This window comes from Lemur catta, chromosome 1 (assembly GCF_020740605.2).
Source record: "Lemur catta isolate mLemCat1 chromosome 1, mLemCat1.pri, whole genome shotgun sequence".
Lineage (NCBI taxonomy): Eukaryota > Metazoa > Chordata > Mammalia > Primates > Lemuridae > Lemur > Lemur catta.
In genome coordinates, this window is record NC_059128.1 from 97250589 (window position 1) to 97268157 (window position 17569).

General features: G+C 35.6%; 1 protein-coding gene across 3 annotated transcripts in view; it reads left to right on the forward strand.

Annotated features, from left to right (window-relative positions):
• The window catches only part of IQCH (IQ motif containing H), a 201869-nt gene that overhangs the window by 66142 nt on the left and 118158 nt on the right, over window positions 1–17569 (forward strand). For all 3 annotated transcript variants that reach the window (XM_045541606.1, XM_045541600.1, XM_045541616.1), the window contains one exon: window positions 8845–8973. In XM_045541606.1, the coding sequence (XP_045397562.1) occupies window positions 8856–8973 (118 nt within the window). In that variant the 5' untranslated portion in view covers window positions 8845–8855. The remainder of the gene's footprint in view (window positions 1–8844; window positions 8974–17569) is intronic.

Sequence of the window (17569 nt, forward strand, 5' to 3'; positions counted from 1 at the left end):
CACAACATGTTAATTGGATTTAATTAAGTATTTTAAATTACACGAACTCCTGACAGTAGTAGACAATAGCACAGGGTACTCATGAGCAATAAAATTGGAGCTAATATTGCTACTTTATTAAAACTTAATGAAACTATTCATAATCTTATTTATTGTTTACAAGATGAGAACTGTGTTCACTGTGAAGGCAAAAATGTCTGCTGAAAACAAATTTTTGATCATCCAGGTGACGGTTCAGAAGTTAATAAAGGGGTCCACCATATCCAATCTCACGGTTCTGCCATCTTCTCGTCGCACAGATCCCCATTTCACCCCCATACCAGTCTTACAAGTGGATGCCAGTAAAGGTTGGTGCTTTAATAGCTACTTTATGTGTTTAGGAAGATGAGAGAAAGAACATTGAGGCAGGATCTGGGGCCTGAGTTTGGACTTGCTCAGCCACTAATTCTAATTCTCCTAGGTGGCCTCAGACAAGTAAGGTCCTTACTCTGGCCTGAGTTTCCTCCTCTGTAAATCAGAAGGTTGGACTGGTGGATCACTAGAGTCCCTTCTACCTCCAAAATTCATCATTCTATGGATTTGATATTGATTTAAATATTGTTATTACATATTAAAATGATTATTGTGTTTATATGGTATTATTAGAATTTATCAAGCTCCTGAGCAGATCATGATACTATTCTGGTAGCATTGAAAAACTATAGCAAAGACTATCAATGGCCAAGTCACAAAAGAGGAAATATAATGGTCAATAAACTCATGAGTACATATTCAACCTCTGGGACCTGGGGAAGTAAAAATTATAAGTAAAAATAAAATGCTATGTTTTACTCATCAGACTGACAAAAATGTAGAAGTAATAATGTTAAATGCTGACAAAGATGCAAGGATATAGGCACCTTATATATTGCCAGGGAGAATATGACTTACCTCAATCCTTGGGAAAGTAATCTTAGAGTATATATGAAAGTTAAAGTAGGCATATGCTTTGACCCAGCAATTCCACTTTATGGCTTTGTCTTGCAGAAATAAAAGCATTATTTTTAAAGCAAAAAAAATTTTATTTCAATATACTATTATGCAGAAATATGAGGCCAGAATTTATATAATTAACATTTAAACTATACATGTCTTCATCTAAATCCTAGTCCTGTGAAATCAGTGGATTTCATTTTTAAGCAAAAGGATCTCATATTTGTCTCGGTATTCCTAGGGCCCACAACAATATCCACCATTTTGTAGATACTAAATGTTAGTTGAATGAGTAAGTAAATGAAAGGGTAAGCAATTAACTAAGGACTGAATGTCCTAAGTATAACCCTCTGTACTTTTCCTTGCTATTTAATTTAATTGACTGAAGTGTTAAAGAATGCCTAAGTGGATCCCTTTTCCTGTCTCAAATGTAACTGAGATGATCTTTAATTACTTCTATCTCACTTTCTATCTGTTGTCTAGAATATTTGGAACTCAAATTTGGTTCCCAAGGGTTCTTCTGGCATCTGGAGATTCAAAGTGTTCCATCTTCTAGCTATTGTATCCTCTGTCTGCTGGTGGTGAAGAACCCAGGAAAAATATGTATCTGAATTTGTTAACCTTCCACAGTTGTACTCATTACTTCCCTAGATATGAACCATTGTTCAGTAATCTTTATGACATATGCTTTCTAGTTAACTTATGTAATATTTACTTCCTGAGAATACTGAATAACACCAGCAGAGTTCCTATTTCTTGTTTTAGTACCATTTTATATTCTTCCTGGATCAAATTAGGGTGAATGAAATAATGAATGAATGAATCAATCAATCAATCCTTGCTTTAGCAATAGACACAATAAAAAATTGGTACAAATAAAGGTAAATCTATTAATGGAATCATGGCAACTGGTCAAGAAAAAAAATCACATTTTCATCTCTAAATTATCTGTGAGAGAACACATGACCTACCTATGATATTTGTAATTAATAAAACAATTTAATCAACATATATTTGTTAAGTACTTGCCATATGTCTGGTATTATGCAAGGAAATATGAATGTCAGGAAACCATAAGCCACAGAAATGTAAATACAGTATATGAAGTGTATACATTTTTTAGGTGTTCCTGGTGTCCTTAAATGTCATTTAAGCCTCACTTCAGGTCTACATAAGTCCAGCAGGAGATGAACTATTAATAACATCCAGAAGAGAGAATCGTTTAGAAAAATGTACTGTTAACTTCTCTGCTTTTTCTTGAATTATCTGGCCAAATCTAAAAAAGAAAGCTTTTTTCCCCCCAAATGAAATTTGTATTAAAAATACACATTTTGGCCGGGCGTGGTGGCTCACGCCTGTTATCCTAGCACTCTGGGAGGCCGAGGCGGGTGGATTGCTCGAGGTCTGGAGTTCGAGACCAGCCTCAGCAAGAGCGAGACCCCGTCTCTACTAAAAATAGAAAGAAATTATCTGGACAACTAAAATACATATATAGAAAAAAAATTAGCCGGGCATGGTGGCGCATGCCTGTAGTCCCAGCTACTGGGGAGGCTGAGGCAGTAGGATCACTTAAGCCCAGGAGTTTGAGGTTGCTGTGAGCTAGGCTGATGCCACGGCACTCACTGTAGCCCGGGCAACACAGCGAGACTCTGTCTCAAAAAAAAAAAAAAAAAAAATACACATTTCACAGTATATAGACCAAGTTTTCAATTCAGGCTCTCTGTGACCTTAGGCAAGTTGCTCTCTGATGTTAGAATAAACTCTAAGCTCTATGAACAAGGCATGCCTGACCCAGCCCTCACCTACGTCCCCATTCTCATCCCACTCGGCTCTCTCTGTGCTCAGCCACGTGGGCTTCCTCTCTTCTTCCCTATCAGGCCAAGTACGTTTTCAGATCAGGACTTCACAAGTGCCTCTACCTATGCCCATAAAAGTCAGTTCCTCAAGCACTTGTCCTTTTCCTTCAAAAATTATCACAATTTATAATAATATATTTATTTGTGAATGTATTCAATGTATTCTCCATCACGAGAGGCTCTATGAGGTCTCTCTGGTTGACCACAGTATCCCCAGCCCCCAGAATAGTTCCTGACACATGACAGGCACTTAACAAATATTGGTTGAATGAATAACAGAATAAATGAACTTCTAATTCCTAATTTATTCAACAGGAAAATAAGAGTGTTGTGAGGATTTAATAAAACAATGGTGTTAAAGGACAATTTTCAAAATCAGGTAAAATCATGACTCATACAATTATAAAATGAACACATGTCAAAGATTTTATTTAACTCATAAATTAAAAGAGAAAATCTATAAGGTGTCACAATCAGCTCAAAAGAGAATACAAAGACAGGACACATTTGTAGATCAGGAATATTGAAATATATTTGCAAACAAATGCAAAACTGGCTTTTCCATGAGAAGGAGAATTCCCTTTCACCAGAAAGAATTTATTTTCAGGTCCACAGGTAAGCATTACTACTTGCATTATTGCATTATTATCAGGTTTTTGTTTTGTTTTTTTTTTTTTGCAAATTAACCTTAATCTCTACACAGTTATAAAATAGCCTAGTCAAAGACTAGGTTCAGATAATCCCTGGAGGCTTCAGCATTCCATTGAAAGGGTATCCAGTAATCTCTTTGGCTTATTCAAAATTAAAAAAAAAAATTCTTACAATCTTGTCTTCTCTTGATCAAAATTATCTCAAAAAATATTCACACAATAAGGCTGATCTTAGTAGGGTTGGCCTGATTATTTATATAGGTGCAGCAAGAATGTTAATTCACCATGTAGACCACCTTAAGTTTGTTTTCCTGGAAGTTTTCATAAGGAATCTCAGGCTGAATATAAAATCCCCTATTATCTGCTATCCCAAGGTTAGGAAATCAAGCCCAAGAAACTCTGTTCACCAGAATTCAACTGTAGGAACTATAAATTTGGGTAAATTCCTCTCTTCTAGAGATCCTCCAAATAGCCTAAGGTTCTTTGGCCTGTAGGATGTGACCTTCCTTACAACCTGTAGAGATGGAAATTCTGTAAGCCATGTACCAGGCTAGTTTTTCTGGGAGGACTTTGTAAGCATTGCCCTCTAAAGTCAACCTTGGTTCTTTAAAAGTGACTTGTCATAGCCGATTAAATAAGCATCTTCTCAAACATGAAATCCCAGGCAAGGCCTTGGTTGTATAAGTGATTTTTTCTAATTATATCTTTTACTATATTGCCATGAAAAGTAAGGAGACTTAATGAGAGTTTCTGAATTTGGGAGGTAAGGTGAGCACATTCAAAGTATTAGAAGTTCAGTTTACTTGTTTTCTGGGAACTTTAGGAATATTCAGTTTATATAAGCATTTATTTATCCCTGTAAACCAATCAGAACAGAACTCCTTTAAGAGTATTTACTATCTAATTTATTAATACTATCTGGAGGCAGGAAAACATTCTACACTTACAGTGAGAGAGAAAAAGGACTTTCTGAGTTATACAGATAGAGATAGACATATGTATATGATATACATAGACATAAAGAGCGTATACCCTCAATTCTACAATTTCAGCCACAGATGAACAATAAACATGAAAACACAAAAGCTTATCAGTCTAGATATCAAAGAGTTGTTCCACTGCCATAATGGCAAGAAATTACTAATTGATTTGAGCTCAAAACAGGTAAATGGACAAAGACTAACAAACTATATTCTCTTTTGTCTCTCACCCAGCAGGAAATAGATCTCTATAAGACATTAATTCATTTACAGAGATCACCAAATTCCCAATCTTTGCAACTACCAACAGGGAATAACTTGTCATCCATAAATGAAATAAAAAGAAAAACAAATTAATAGAGAGTAAAACTAAAATCAGAAAACCAAGAATCAAAAAGTTCTATTGCCACTTAAAATTCACCGGTGGCAGCCAAGAAAAAAACATGCCTGGGCCTGTGAGGTACCCCATTTCTGATGATTTCAGATGACTGTTTTGCTCATCTCAATGAGAACTCCAAAACTGTTAAAGAATAATTTTTTTTAAAGTCAAGTCATGACTCTTATACAAATATAAAATGAACACACATCAAAGATTCTATTTAGCTCATTAATTAAATGAGAGAACCAGTAAGATGTTATAATAAATTCAACGGAGAATCCAAACAACAAAACACATTTATAAATCAAGAAATAGTGAAATAAATTTGCAAATGGATGCAAAACTGGCATTTCAGGGAGAAGAGTTGTTCTTCCATGTGACAGAATTTATTTGCATATGTATAGACAAGAACTATTTGCATTGCTATCAGATTTCTACAAATTAACCTTAATTATTACTGTGAACTGCAATATAATCTTAAGCCCCCCAGCCAACTGAATGGACTCCCTCTTGGGCAAGGGGACCCCAGAAATACACTAAAGCTAAGTTGCTGGCCATGAGAAAGGAGGTCAGACATGCCTCGTCATGACCCCTTCCCTTCTTGGAAATATCCTTTGTAATTCATTGACAGGCCTAAGGCTATGCAAAACAAAGCCTAAATCACACCTGCAGGTCCTCAATTTACTTAACAGATTACTTGAGTTTGGTATATGTCCAATGGCTTGTCTGTGATTAGTAGACTTCCTTAACTTAAGACATTCCAAGCCTTTAGACAAAACTTCGTTTCTTAAACCAATTAGAAATCAAAGAATCTTTAAACCCACCTATAATGCTATGCCCCACTTCAAGATGTCCTACCTTTTCAGGCCAAACAAATATACACCTTCCATATATTGATTTATGATTTTATGTGTAATTCCTGTCTCCCTGACATGTATAAAATCAAACTGTAACCCAAACACGGTAAGACCACTTGCTCAAGGCTTCTTGGGCATGCTCTGGGCCACAGTCACTCATATTTGGCTCAGAATAAACCTCTTTAAATTATTTTACAGAGTTTGGGTTCTTTTCTGGCAGCATTACAGAACTGTAAAATGGACAATCAGAAACAAAGATATAGAACCCTGTAGGGTCAGGTAATCTTCAGAGGTTCCAGCATTTCAATGAAACAGATAACCTGTCACATACATATGTGTTTGTCTAAAATTTAGTGAATTGCTTCAGCTAGCACTAAAGGAAGCATTAAAATCATGCTTATATTCTTTGGTATTCTTAGAGAATAAAACTGACTCTTGAAATGAAAATATACTGAATTTTAAGGAGCTTTGTTTTTCACATCTGCAAAATAAGTATAGTTCTTGGAAATGGGATTTGATATTTATAGGTGGAAAATATTTGTGAGGACAAAGAATTAGTCTTACTATTTTAAATCTAGTGTTGTAAGTATTAGAACCTGAATTACTAATTTCAAAAGGGACTTAAAGAGTTATATTCTGGATCAGTAGTTCTTAAGAGTACAAAAGATCAATCTGGAGTGCTTATTTAACATGTATGTTACTGGGCTGCAATTCTAGTGGTTCTCAAACTTGAGGACACATAAATATCTCCAGGAAGCTTTAATAATGTGGATTCTCAGGCCCTGATCTTGGAAGTTTGGACAGATCTGAGATGGGGCCCAGGAATCTCCACTTTTTTCTTTTTTTTGAGACAGAGTCTCACTTTGTTGCCCGGGCTAGAGTGAGTGCCATGGCATCAGCCTAGCTCACAGCAACCTCAAACTCCTGGGCTTAAGCGATCCTACTGCCTCAGCCTCCCGAGTAGCTGGGACTACAGGCATGCACCACCATGCCCGGCTAATTTTTTCTATATATATATTTTTAGTTGTCCAGATAATTTATTTCTATTTTTAGTAGAGACCGGGGGCGGGGGGGGGGGGTAGGGTCTCACTCAGGCTGGTCTCGAAGTCCTGACCTTGAGCGATTCGGCCTCCCAGAGGGCTAGGATTATAGTAGGATTACAGGCGTGAGCCACCGCGCCCGGCCCACTTTTTTCTTTTTTTAATTTGAGAATATTACAGGGAAACAAATGTTCTGGTTACATAAATTGCTTTTGTACCATTTCAGTCAAAGTTATAAGTGTGCCCATCACCCAGATAGTGTGCATTGTACCCATTAGTTGTGAATTTACCTATCCCAACCTACCCCTTCCCATCTGCTTGATTTTTGATGAATGTTGTTTCCATGTGTTCACGTAAGTATTCATCGATTAGTTCCAATTTAATGGTGAGTACATTTAGTGTTTGTTTTTCCATTCTTGTGAAACTATACTTAGGAGAATGGTCTCTAGTTCCATCCAGGTTAATATAAGAGGTATTAGTTCACCATTTTTTATGGCTGAGTAGTATTCTGTGGTATACCTATACCACATTTTATTAATCCACTCATGTATTGATGGGCACTTGCGTTGTTTCCACATCTTTGCAATTATGAATTGTGCTGCTATAGGCACTTGAGTACAGGCATCTTTTTTATAGAATGTCTTTTTCTCCTTGGGGTCAATACCTAGTAGTGGGATTGCTGGATCAAATGGTAGTTCTACTTTTAGTTCTTTGAGATATCTCCATACTCATTTCCATAGAGATTGTACTAGTTTACAGTCCCACCAATACTGTATGAGTATTCCTATCTCTCTGCATCCATACCAGCATTTGTTGTTTTGGGACTTTTTGATAAAAGCCATTCTCACTGGAGTTAAATGATATCTCATTGTGGTTTTGATTTGCATTTCCCTGATGACTAGAGATGTTGAGCATTTTTTCATATGTTTGTTGGCCATTAGTCTATCTTCTTTTGAAAAGTTTCTGTGCACATCTTTTGTCCACTGTTTAACAGGGTTGTTTGATCTTTTCTTGATGATTTGCTTGAATTCTTTGTAGATCTTGGTAATTAGCCCTTTATCAGATGTATAGTATGTGAATATTTTCTCCCATTCTGTAGACTATTTGCTCTGTTGATTGTTTCTTTGGCTGTGCAGAAGCTTTTTAATTTAATCAAGTCCCATTTATTTATTTTTGTTGTTGCTGTGATTGCCATCAGAGTCTTCTTCATAAATTCTTTGCCTAGGTCGATATCTAAAACAGTTTTTCTAACATTTTCTTCTAGAATTCTTATAGTTTCATGTCTTAGATTTCAGTCTGTTATGTAACAGAGAAACAAGAAACTGTAGCCCTACCACAAGTTTATTGCAAGCAGTCCCCAAGTTTCAGGGTTTCTGGCTTTAATACAATAGATCCACCTTAATGAAAATTTTGCCCCTGACAGCAGGCTTTGTTCAATTATTCATTTATTCATTGATTTATTCATTTGTTTATTTATTTAACAATGTCTCTTATCCTTAAAAAGGCTTGGCACTGGCCATGCTGACACAGTATGAGGTCTAGGAATTGTAAATTACTTGCATTAATACTAACCATGTTGTCCAGTTACACTAAAATAACCTATTTGGGCATTCATATCTCCTGGTGATATGAGAAATGTCTAAATAACTCCTTCTTTTGTAAAGTATGACTGATTATATCATACAGGGGATGGTTTCTAGCACATGGACTTTCTTTCAGAACAAAAGATCTCCTTAGTTATTAAGAATATGTGCCTGATTTCTCTGAATTTTAAAAAGAGTAACAATATTAATAATGATTGAAAATGTCATAAGTATAAAGAAGTTTTAGTTTGCCTTGAAATTATATTTCTACCTTAAAATGAAATTACCTTAGTGCAATTTCATTTCATGTTACTGCTGTTGGAAATGACATTTTTCCTTGGGTTAGAATATTAAGCTTAAATGAACGTATACCGTAGCTATTTTTTCATGCAGAGGATTAAGGCACTAGACGGACCCTCACAAATAAGATGATGAATGAAGTAAGTTACACTTGTGAAATTTATAGAGCTCAGACTTCATAGAATTGCTTGGGGTTAAACTCATATTCTGTTAATCTTACCTTTTAGGGATTTTAAGCATGATAGAACGAGGATTGATTCCACCAACAGCAAAGATTAACCTGAAGAATCCACCCATTGCACCCAGAGCAGCTCCTCTGCATAGTTTTGATGAAGCACGTAAGATTCCAACTGTAGGTAAGTTGTTCTTGCCTCTGTGCTTAGTTGGGGATACACAGAAATTATCTCTTCCCTAAATCTAGCCTTCTAGTAGCCAACTTTTATCCTTAATAATAGGACAAGATGAAAGTTATAATCCTCCTGAGTTTCACTTTACTGAGTAAAGTAACTTCACACCTATAATCCCAGCACTTTGGGAGGTTGAGGGAGAAGATTGCTTGAGGCAGGAGTTCAAGACCAGCCTGAGCAACATCGTGAGATCCTGTCTCTACATACATACATACATGCGTAGACTAACTTTGGCCACCTTTGTAAACTACATATTGAGAGCCTGTGCTCTGTGTGTGTTAGAAGGTTGGTATTTTCAAGGGGCTTGCAGTTTGGTTGGGGAAACAACACAGATATAATACAGATAAATAACAATACAAAGTAGCATGGAATAAAAACCAAATGGATGCTAAAGTCTAGTGCTATAGTAGTTCAGAGGAATAATTACTCAGGGGTGAGATAATAGAAGAAGATTTTAAAGAGGAGACTGGATGAAATAGGATGTAATGACCTAGGAATCTACTGACTAGTTGTAGAACCTCAGGCAAGCCATTTACTTTCTCTGGGCCTCAGCTATCCCAGTTCAAATTAGAGGTTTGGGCTAAATTAACTCATCCGTTCAACAAATATATATATATATATATATATATATATATATATATATATATTTTTTTTTTTTTTTTTTTTTTTTTTTTTTTTTTTTTTTTTTGAGACAGAGTCTTGCTGTGTTGCCTGGCTAGAGTGAGTGCCATGGCGTCAGCCTAGCTCACAGCAACCTCAAACTCCTGGGCTTAAGTGATCCTACTGCCTCAGCCTCCCAAGTAGCTGGGACTACAGGCATGTGCCATCATGCCTGGCTAATTTTTTCTATATATATTTTTAGTTGGCCAGATAATTTCTTTCTATTTTTAGTAGAGACGAGGTCTCGCTCTTACTCAGGCTGGTCTCGAACTCCTGACCTAGAGCGATCCACCCGCCTCGGCCTCCCAGAGTGCTAGGATTACAGGCGTGAGCCACTGCGCCCGGCCTCGTTCAACAAATATTTGTTGAATGATTGCTTTATTGAAAGTAGCACTTAGATTCTGGGGATCCAGTAGAGAATAAGTAAGACAACATTTCTATTCTCATGGTGCTTATGTTCTAGTGAGAGATACAGATGATAAGCAGGTAAGTAAATGAGAATTTAAGCTAGTGATTAGTGCTAGAAATAAAACAATACGGGTTAGAGAGTGATAGGGAGGGGGCTACTTTGCTTGTGAGGAAAGGGTCAGGGAATGGCTCTCAGAAGAGGATGAGGCTTAAGCTGAGATCCAAATGAGAAAAAGCCAGTCATGTAAAGATCTAAGGAAGAGCATTTCAGATATATAATAGTACACGGACAAAGGCCCTGAGGACTGAAGAAAGGATGAACAAGAAGGCCAGTATATGAGCAACGGAAGAGAGAGGGAGGAGATAAGGGTGGAGATGTGGAGTGGGATCACATGATATAGGCTAGAGCAGAGACTACGAGTTGTCCTCAATGTTCATTCTTCCCTACTTCCATAGTAATAGGCTTGTGGGTAGGCACATGTCAGTTTGACTAAAGACAACATTTCCTAGCCTTCCTTGCAGCTAGGTGTGCCATGTGACCAGGCTGTGGACAATGAGGATGTAAGCAGAAATAGGTAGGGAAAGTTCTGGGCTGTGCCCTTTAGAGAAAAGGGGCATAGCTTCTGCTTTTCCTTTCCTCCCTCTAACTAGCTGGGTTGCAGAAGTGACGATGAGAGCTGGACAAGAACTTTGAAGCCAAAGCTGGGACTCCATGTTGAGTCTAGACTATCTTCCTTTGGCCTGTGTGTGAGACAGAAAGAACTCTTAATTTGTTTAAACCACCCAGTATATCTTAAGATCTTTCATTTTAAACATCTTAGACTATACCAGAACCAGCATGGTAGCCTTCAAACCATGGTGAGGAGTTGGATTTAATGCAAATGACAGTTAAGAACCCACTGAAAAGTTTAAACAGGAGGATAAGGTGATCTGATTTATGTTTTAATAAGACCATTCTGATGGCTTTGCAGTTAATGAAGCAAAGGGGAGCATGAGTGGAAGCAAGATGACTAGTTAAAAGACTATTACAGTAAACCAGAAACAGTGGTGAATATCAGGAGGATGGTAGCAGTGGAGATGAAGAGAAATGAACAGATTCAGGTTATATTTTGAAGGTGGAAACATGAGGACTGGCTGATGGATAGGAATGAGGGAAAGAGAGGCATAAAGGACAAATATGTATCAATATATGAAATACATATGAATGCCCTTCAATTTTATATCTGTTTTGCTGTTGGTGGGAATTACAGTGGTTTATACTTTAGGGCTACTGGGAATAATATTACTATGAACATTCTTGTAGGTGTCTTTTAATGCACATATGTATGCATTTGTGCTGGATATGTATCAAAAAGTAGATTGTTGAGTCACAGGGTAATCATATATACCAATTTAATAAATACTGCCAGTTTTCCAAAGTGATTTTACTGATTTATTTTGCTACTGGCAGTATATAAGAGTGCCAGAAAATTCATCTTTGTCAACACTTGATATTTCAGTTTTTAAAACTTTAGCTATTTGGAAGAGTCTATTGTAGTATCTCTTTGTATGTCTAATTTCCATTTTCCTGATGACCAATAAAATTGAGCAAGTTTTTTGATGCGTGTATTGGTCATTTCAGTATCTTTTCTTATAAAGTAAGTTAAGACTTTAACCTTTTTTAAAAAAAATTGTGTTATTTTTCTTTTTCTTAGTGATTTATAGGAATTATATACATTCTATATATTAATCTTTTATCAGTTATATATATTGCAAATAATTTTTCCTATCCTGTGGTTTAGCATTTCACTCCCATTGGTTTGTTTTAATTAAACTTTTGATTTTGAGATAATTATAGATTCACATGTCATTGTAAAAAATATTAAATAGTACAGAGATCCCTTGTACTTTTTACACAGTTTTTCCCTAACAGTGACAGATTCCAAAACTGTAGTACAATATCGCAACCAGGGTATTGATACAGCCAAGATGCAGAACATTTCCATCACCACATGTTGTCCTTTTATACCCACACCTACTTCCCTCCAACCCTATGCCCCCTTAATCCCTGGTAACCAATAATCTGTTCTCCATTTCTATAATTTTGTCATTTCAAGTATGATGTATGAATGGAATCATACAGGCATAACCTTTTTGGATTGCCTTTTTTCACTCAGCATAATTCTCTGGAGAGTCATCCAGGTTGTTACTTAGATCAGTAGTTTGTTCCTTTTTATCGCTGAGCAATATTCCACGTCAGAGTGTACCATGGTTGTTAAATCATTCACCTGTTGAAGGACATATGAGTTTTTGGCTATTATTAATAAAGCTGCTATAAACATTTGCATACAGGTTTTTGTATGAACATGTGTCCTTGTTTCTTTAGGATAAATACCCAGGAGTATCATTGCTGAGTCTTATGGTATTAATAGTTGCGTGTTTATTTTCTCCATGTACATTTAGAACCACATCAGACAATGTTATAATTTTTTGGTTCAACCACCAAATATAATTTAGAAAACTCAAGAGGAAAAGGAAAGTCTATTGTTTTTACCCATGATTTTGCTTACTATGTTCTTTCCTTCTTCCTAATGTTCCAAGGTTCATTCTTTTATCATTTGCTTTGGTTTAGATAATTTCTTTTAGCCATTCTTTTAAAGTCAGTATAATAATGACAAATTATCTCCATTTTCCTTCATCTTAGAATATCTTTATTTCCCCCTTCATTCCTGAAGGATATTTTCACTGGAGATAGAATTCTGTGTTGGCAGTTCTTTTCTTTCAGCACTTGAAAATAGTTGTGCCACTTCCTTTTGGCCTGCATGTTTTTTCTGATAAGGAATCTGCTTTTGAATTATTTTTACCGTGTACTAAGGTGTTGCTTTTCTCGGACTGCTTTCAGCATTTTTTTTTCTCCGTTTTTAGTTTTCAGAAGTTTGACCCTGATGTGTCTTGGTGTATATTTCTTTGGTTCTATCCTGTTTCAGTTTGGTTCAGCTTCTTCAATCTGCAGGTTTTACATCTGTTGCCAAATTTGGGAAGTTTTCAGTCATTACTTATTTGAGAACTTTTTTCATTCTTGCCCTCTATCTCTTCTTCATCCAGGACTACACTGATACAAATGTTAGATCTTTTGTTATAATCCCACAGATCCTTGAGGATCTATTCATTTTTTTGTTTTTTTTTTTATGTTGTTCAGATTGAGTAATTTCAACTTTGCTATCTTCTAGTTCATTGATTTCTTTGTCTCCTTCATTCTGTTGTTGAGCTCATCCACTTGATTTTTGTATCTAGGTTATTGTATTTTTGAGTTCTAAAATTTGCATTTGGCTCCTCTTTATATATATATATATATTTATTTATTTATTTTGAGACAGAGTCTCACTCTGTTGCCCAGGCTAGAGTGCCATAGCATCAGCCTAGCTCACAGCAACCTCAAACTCCTGGGCTCAAGCAATCCTCCTGCCTCAGCCTCCCGAGTAGCTGAGACTACAGGCGTGCACCACCATGCCCAGCTAACTTTTCTATATATATTTTTAGCTGTCCATATAATTTCTTTCTATTTTTTAGTAGAGACGGGGTCTCGCTCTTGCTCAGGCTGGTCTCTAACTCCTGAGCTCAAACAATCCACCTGCCTCGGCCTCCCAGAGTGCTAGGATTATAGGCATGAGCCACTGCACCCGGCCTGGGTCCTCCTTATATATTCTGTTTCTTTGTGGAGACTTTCTATTTCTTTGCTGAGACTTTATATTTTTTCATTTGTTTCAAGTATGTTTGTACTTGCTTATGGGGGCACTTTTTATGGTGGCTGCTTTAAAACCTTTGTCAGATAATTCTAAGGTCTCTGTCACTTCAGTGTTGATATCTATTCATTATCTTTATTCAGTTTAAGGTCTTTCTGGTTCTTGGTATAATGAATAATTTTCAATTGAAATTTTGACATTTGGAGTATTATGTTATGAGACTCTTATTCTTATTGAAATCTGTTTTAGCTGGTACCTCTGACACCCCTATTTATTCCCTATCCATTTAAGGAATAAGCCCCATTAGTTGTGATATATCATGTATTGCTGGACGTCAGTTGCTAATAATTGTTTACAGTTTTTTTGCATTTTTGTTCATGTATGAAACTGGCCTGAAATTTCTTTCTTTCTTGTAGTGTTTCCCTTAGGTTTTAGTATCAATGCTAGTCTTGCCTCAGTGGGTGAATGCTATCTCTTTTTATAATCTCTGGAGGAATTTGGATGAAATTAGTACTATTTATTTCTTAAATATTTGGGAGAGTTACCAATGAGGCCATTTAAATCTATAGTTTTCTTTGGGAGTAGGCTTGTAATTGTGGATTTAATTTCCTTAACAGGTATAGGACTATTTTAGTTATCTCTTTGGTCTATTTTGGTTTAAAAAGTTAACTTTGTCTAAGGAATTTGTCCATTTCAACTAAGTTTTCTAATTTATTATAATAAAGTTATTTACAGTATCCTCTAATTATTTTTGTCATGTCTGTAGGATCTGTGATGATGTGCTTTTTCATTACTGATGTTGGTTACTTCTGCATTTCTCTTTTTTCTTGATGAGTATCTCTAGGTGTTTATCAATTTTTTTTATTAGTATTTTCAAAGAACCAGATTTTGACCTTGTTGATCCTTTCTGCTGTTTATTTGTTTTCTATTTTATTGATATCTGCTCTTTCCTTTAGTATTTCTTCCTTCTACTTTCTACAAGTTTAATTTTCCTATCTTTTTAACTTATTGGTACACATGCTTAGCTCATTAATTTTCGATTGTTTTCAACTGTTTCTGATATGTAAATTGAAGGCTATAAACTTCACACAAAGCACCACTATAGCCATATTCCCTAAGATTTTATTTCATATTTTCATTATCCTGTAATTCAAAATATTTTCTAATGTCCATTGTCATTTCTTCTCTGACCCATGAGATATTTAGAAGTGTACACATTTCAGTAGTTTTTAGTTATCTTTTTCATTATTGATTTATAGCCTAATTCTGTTGTTTGAAGAACATTTCAGCTATTTAAAATCTGACTTGCTTTTTGATCCTATCATATGATTAACTTAGGTGAACTGTTCATGTGCATTTGAAAAGAATATATGTTTTGCACTTGTTAGATTTAGTGTTTTGAATATATTTAATCAAGTCAACTTAATCATGTTATTCAAATGTGTATCTCTATTAATTTTTTGCCTATTTTATAAGTTGTTAAGAAAGGTGTGTTAAAGTCTCACACTGGTTGTAAATTTGTCTATTTCTTCTTATTTTTAGTTCTGTTTTTCTTTATGTCACACATTTTTAATTTAGTCCTTTACAGAAGTAAATCTTTTTCCCACAAAAGAGCATGAACTAAGTGCACATTGGTTTTAAGCAAGAGTGAACAAACTTTTTCTATAAAGGGCTAGATAGGAAATATTGCAGGCATTGCATACCCCATATGGTTTCTGTCACTACTTCTTCTCTTCCTTTTTCTATCTTCTTCTGCTCTTGCTTCTTCTCCTTCTTCTTCTCCTTTTAAAAATATCCCTTAAAAATGTAAAAACCATTCTTAGTTTGAGGACCATAAAAAAACAGGCCTCAGGCCAAATTTGGTGTAGGGACCATAATTTATCAACCCCTGACTTTAAGTATTAAAGTTAATGTGTTTTAGTAATTATACCAAGAGACAAATAAAATAAAACTCAATTGGTATATTTGTACACCTAAAATGTGATCAAGGACAAAAATATATAATAAGTATAATATAACTACCTAATATAGAAATTACTTTAGAAAGTATAATTAGATAGAAAGATGCACAAATGAAAAAGACGGTAGTATTAGATGTAAAAACAATATATTCTGAGTATTTTTAAGAGCTAAGTATTATACTTCAAACAGAGAACAGGAGAATACATGTATAGCTAATAAGCAGAAAACTGAGATAATAGAGGATGACTGAAAGTCTTTATGGATAAAGACCTCTTCAGACTGGACCACGAGACATGGAATAGCAGAGAAAATAGAAAATAACGTGCACAAAGGTGAAAGAGAATTTGGAGCTGGTGGTGCAATGAAGGTAACCATGACAACAAAACCCAAACCCAGTTCAAATGCTGATCACACCCAATCTCCCACACTAATGGCCTTGAAGAAGAAGAAAAGCATCCATTTCTAGGCACAAATACTATTTACCTCAGTCTTCACTGTTCTAGGTCCTATGTCTGGCAATCAGTAAAAGTTGTGAGGCACAAAAAGCAATTCACTGTTAAGAGACATAATAATCAATAGAACCAGACTAAGAGACTAGATGTTGTAACTATCAGAAAGAGATTTTTTTTTAAAAAAAGAGACAGGGTCTCACTCTGTCACCCAGGCTACAGTACAGTGGCAGGATCATAGCTTAATGCAACCTTGAACTCCTGGGCTTCAGTGATCCTCCTGCCTCAGCCTCTGACTAACTGTGACTACAGATATGCATCACCACACCCAGTGAATTTTTCTTATTTTTTTGTAGAGATGGAGTCTTGCCATGTTGCCCAGGCTGGTCTTGAACTTCCGCCCTCAAGCAATACAAAGCGCTAGGATTACAGGTGTGAGCCACCATGCCTGGCCTATTTTCCTTATTTTTAATTGCTCTAAAAGATAACTGATGATATAAAGACAAGGTCAACAAGTAAATAATTTCAGGTTTTGTGGACCGCATACAATTTCTGTTGCATATTTTTCCTTTCCTCCTCTCCTCCTCCCCCTTTTTATTTTGCTGCCATCACCACCTCTTCCTATCCCTCCTCCTCCACCCTTCTTCTTTTCTTCTTCATGACCCTTTCAGTACTATTCTTAGCTCAAGGGTTATAAAGATACTGTGTGGTGGATTTGGACTGTGGGCTATAGTTTGCTAACAACCCTTGATCTAAAGCAAAATTATTAGCAATGTGTTGTGGCTTCATGGCATATGTAAAATTAAAATGTATGACAACAATAACACAAAAGATAGGAGTGAGAAATTGATAATAAGAGCTTTAAATAATAATCCAATAGTGGAGACAAAATGGAATAATAAAAAATACTTATCCAAAAACAGGCAGAAAAACAGTGAAAAATGTAAAGAAAATGTGGGACAAATAGAAAAGAAAACTTAACAAGATGGTAGATTTTAATTCTGCCATATCAATAATTACAAGCATTCTTCACTTTGCATGGTGGTGTGGGACCATACAAATGATTGTGCAAGCAGAAACCATGCAAAGTGATTTTAACAGTCAGTAGAAAAAATTACAATTGTTACATGACCTTTAAGATTTTTGTCAAAATATCAGAAAGCTCTCTTTTTCATTACAATGTATAGGGCAATAGAAAAAATAATAAAACAAATATTTATTTAGTACCCTATCAGTGAAAACATTAGAAACATTAAAAACTAATGTTTTCTTCATAAAAAAAAACTTATCAAGAATAGCTTGAATAGTGCTTGCCTTTTTTATCACATAACTTGTGATGTGTAG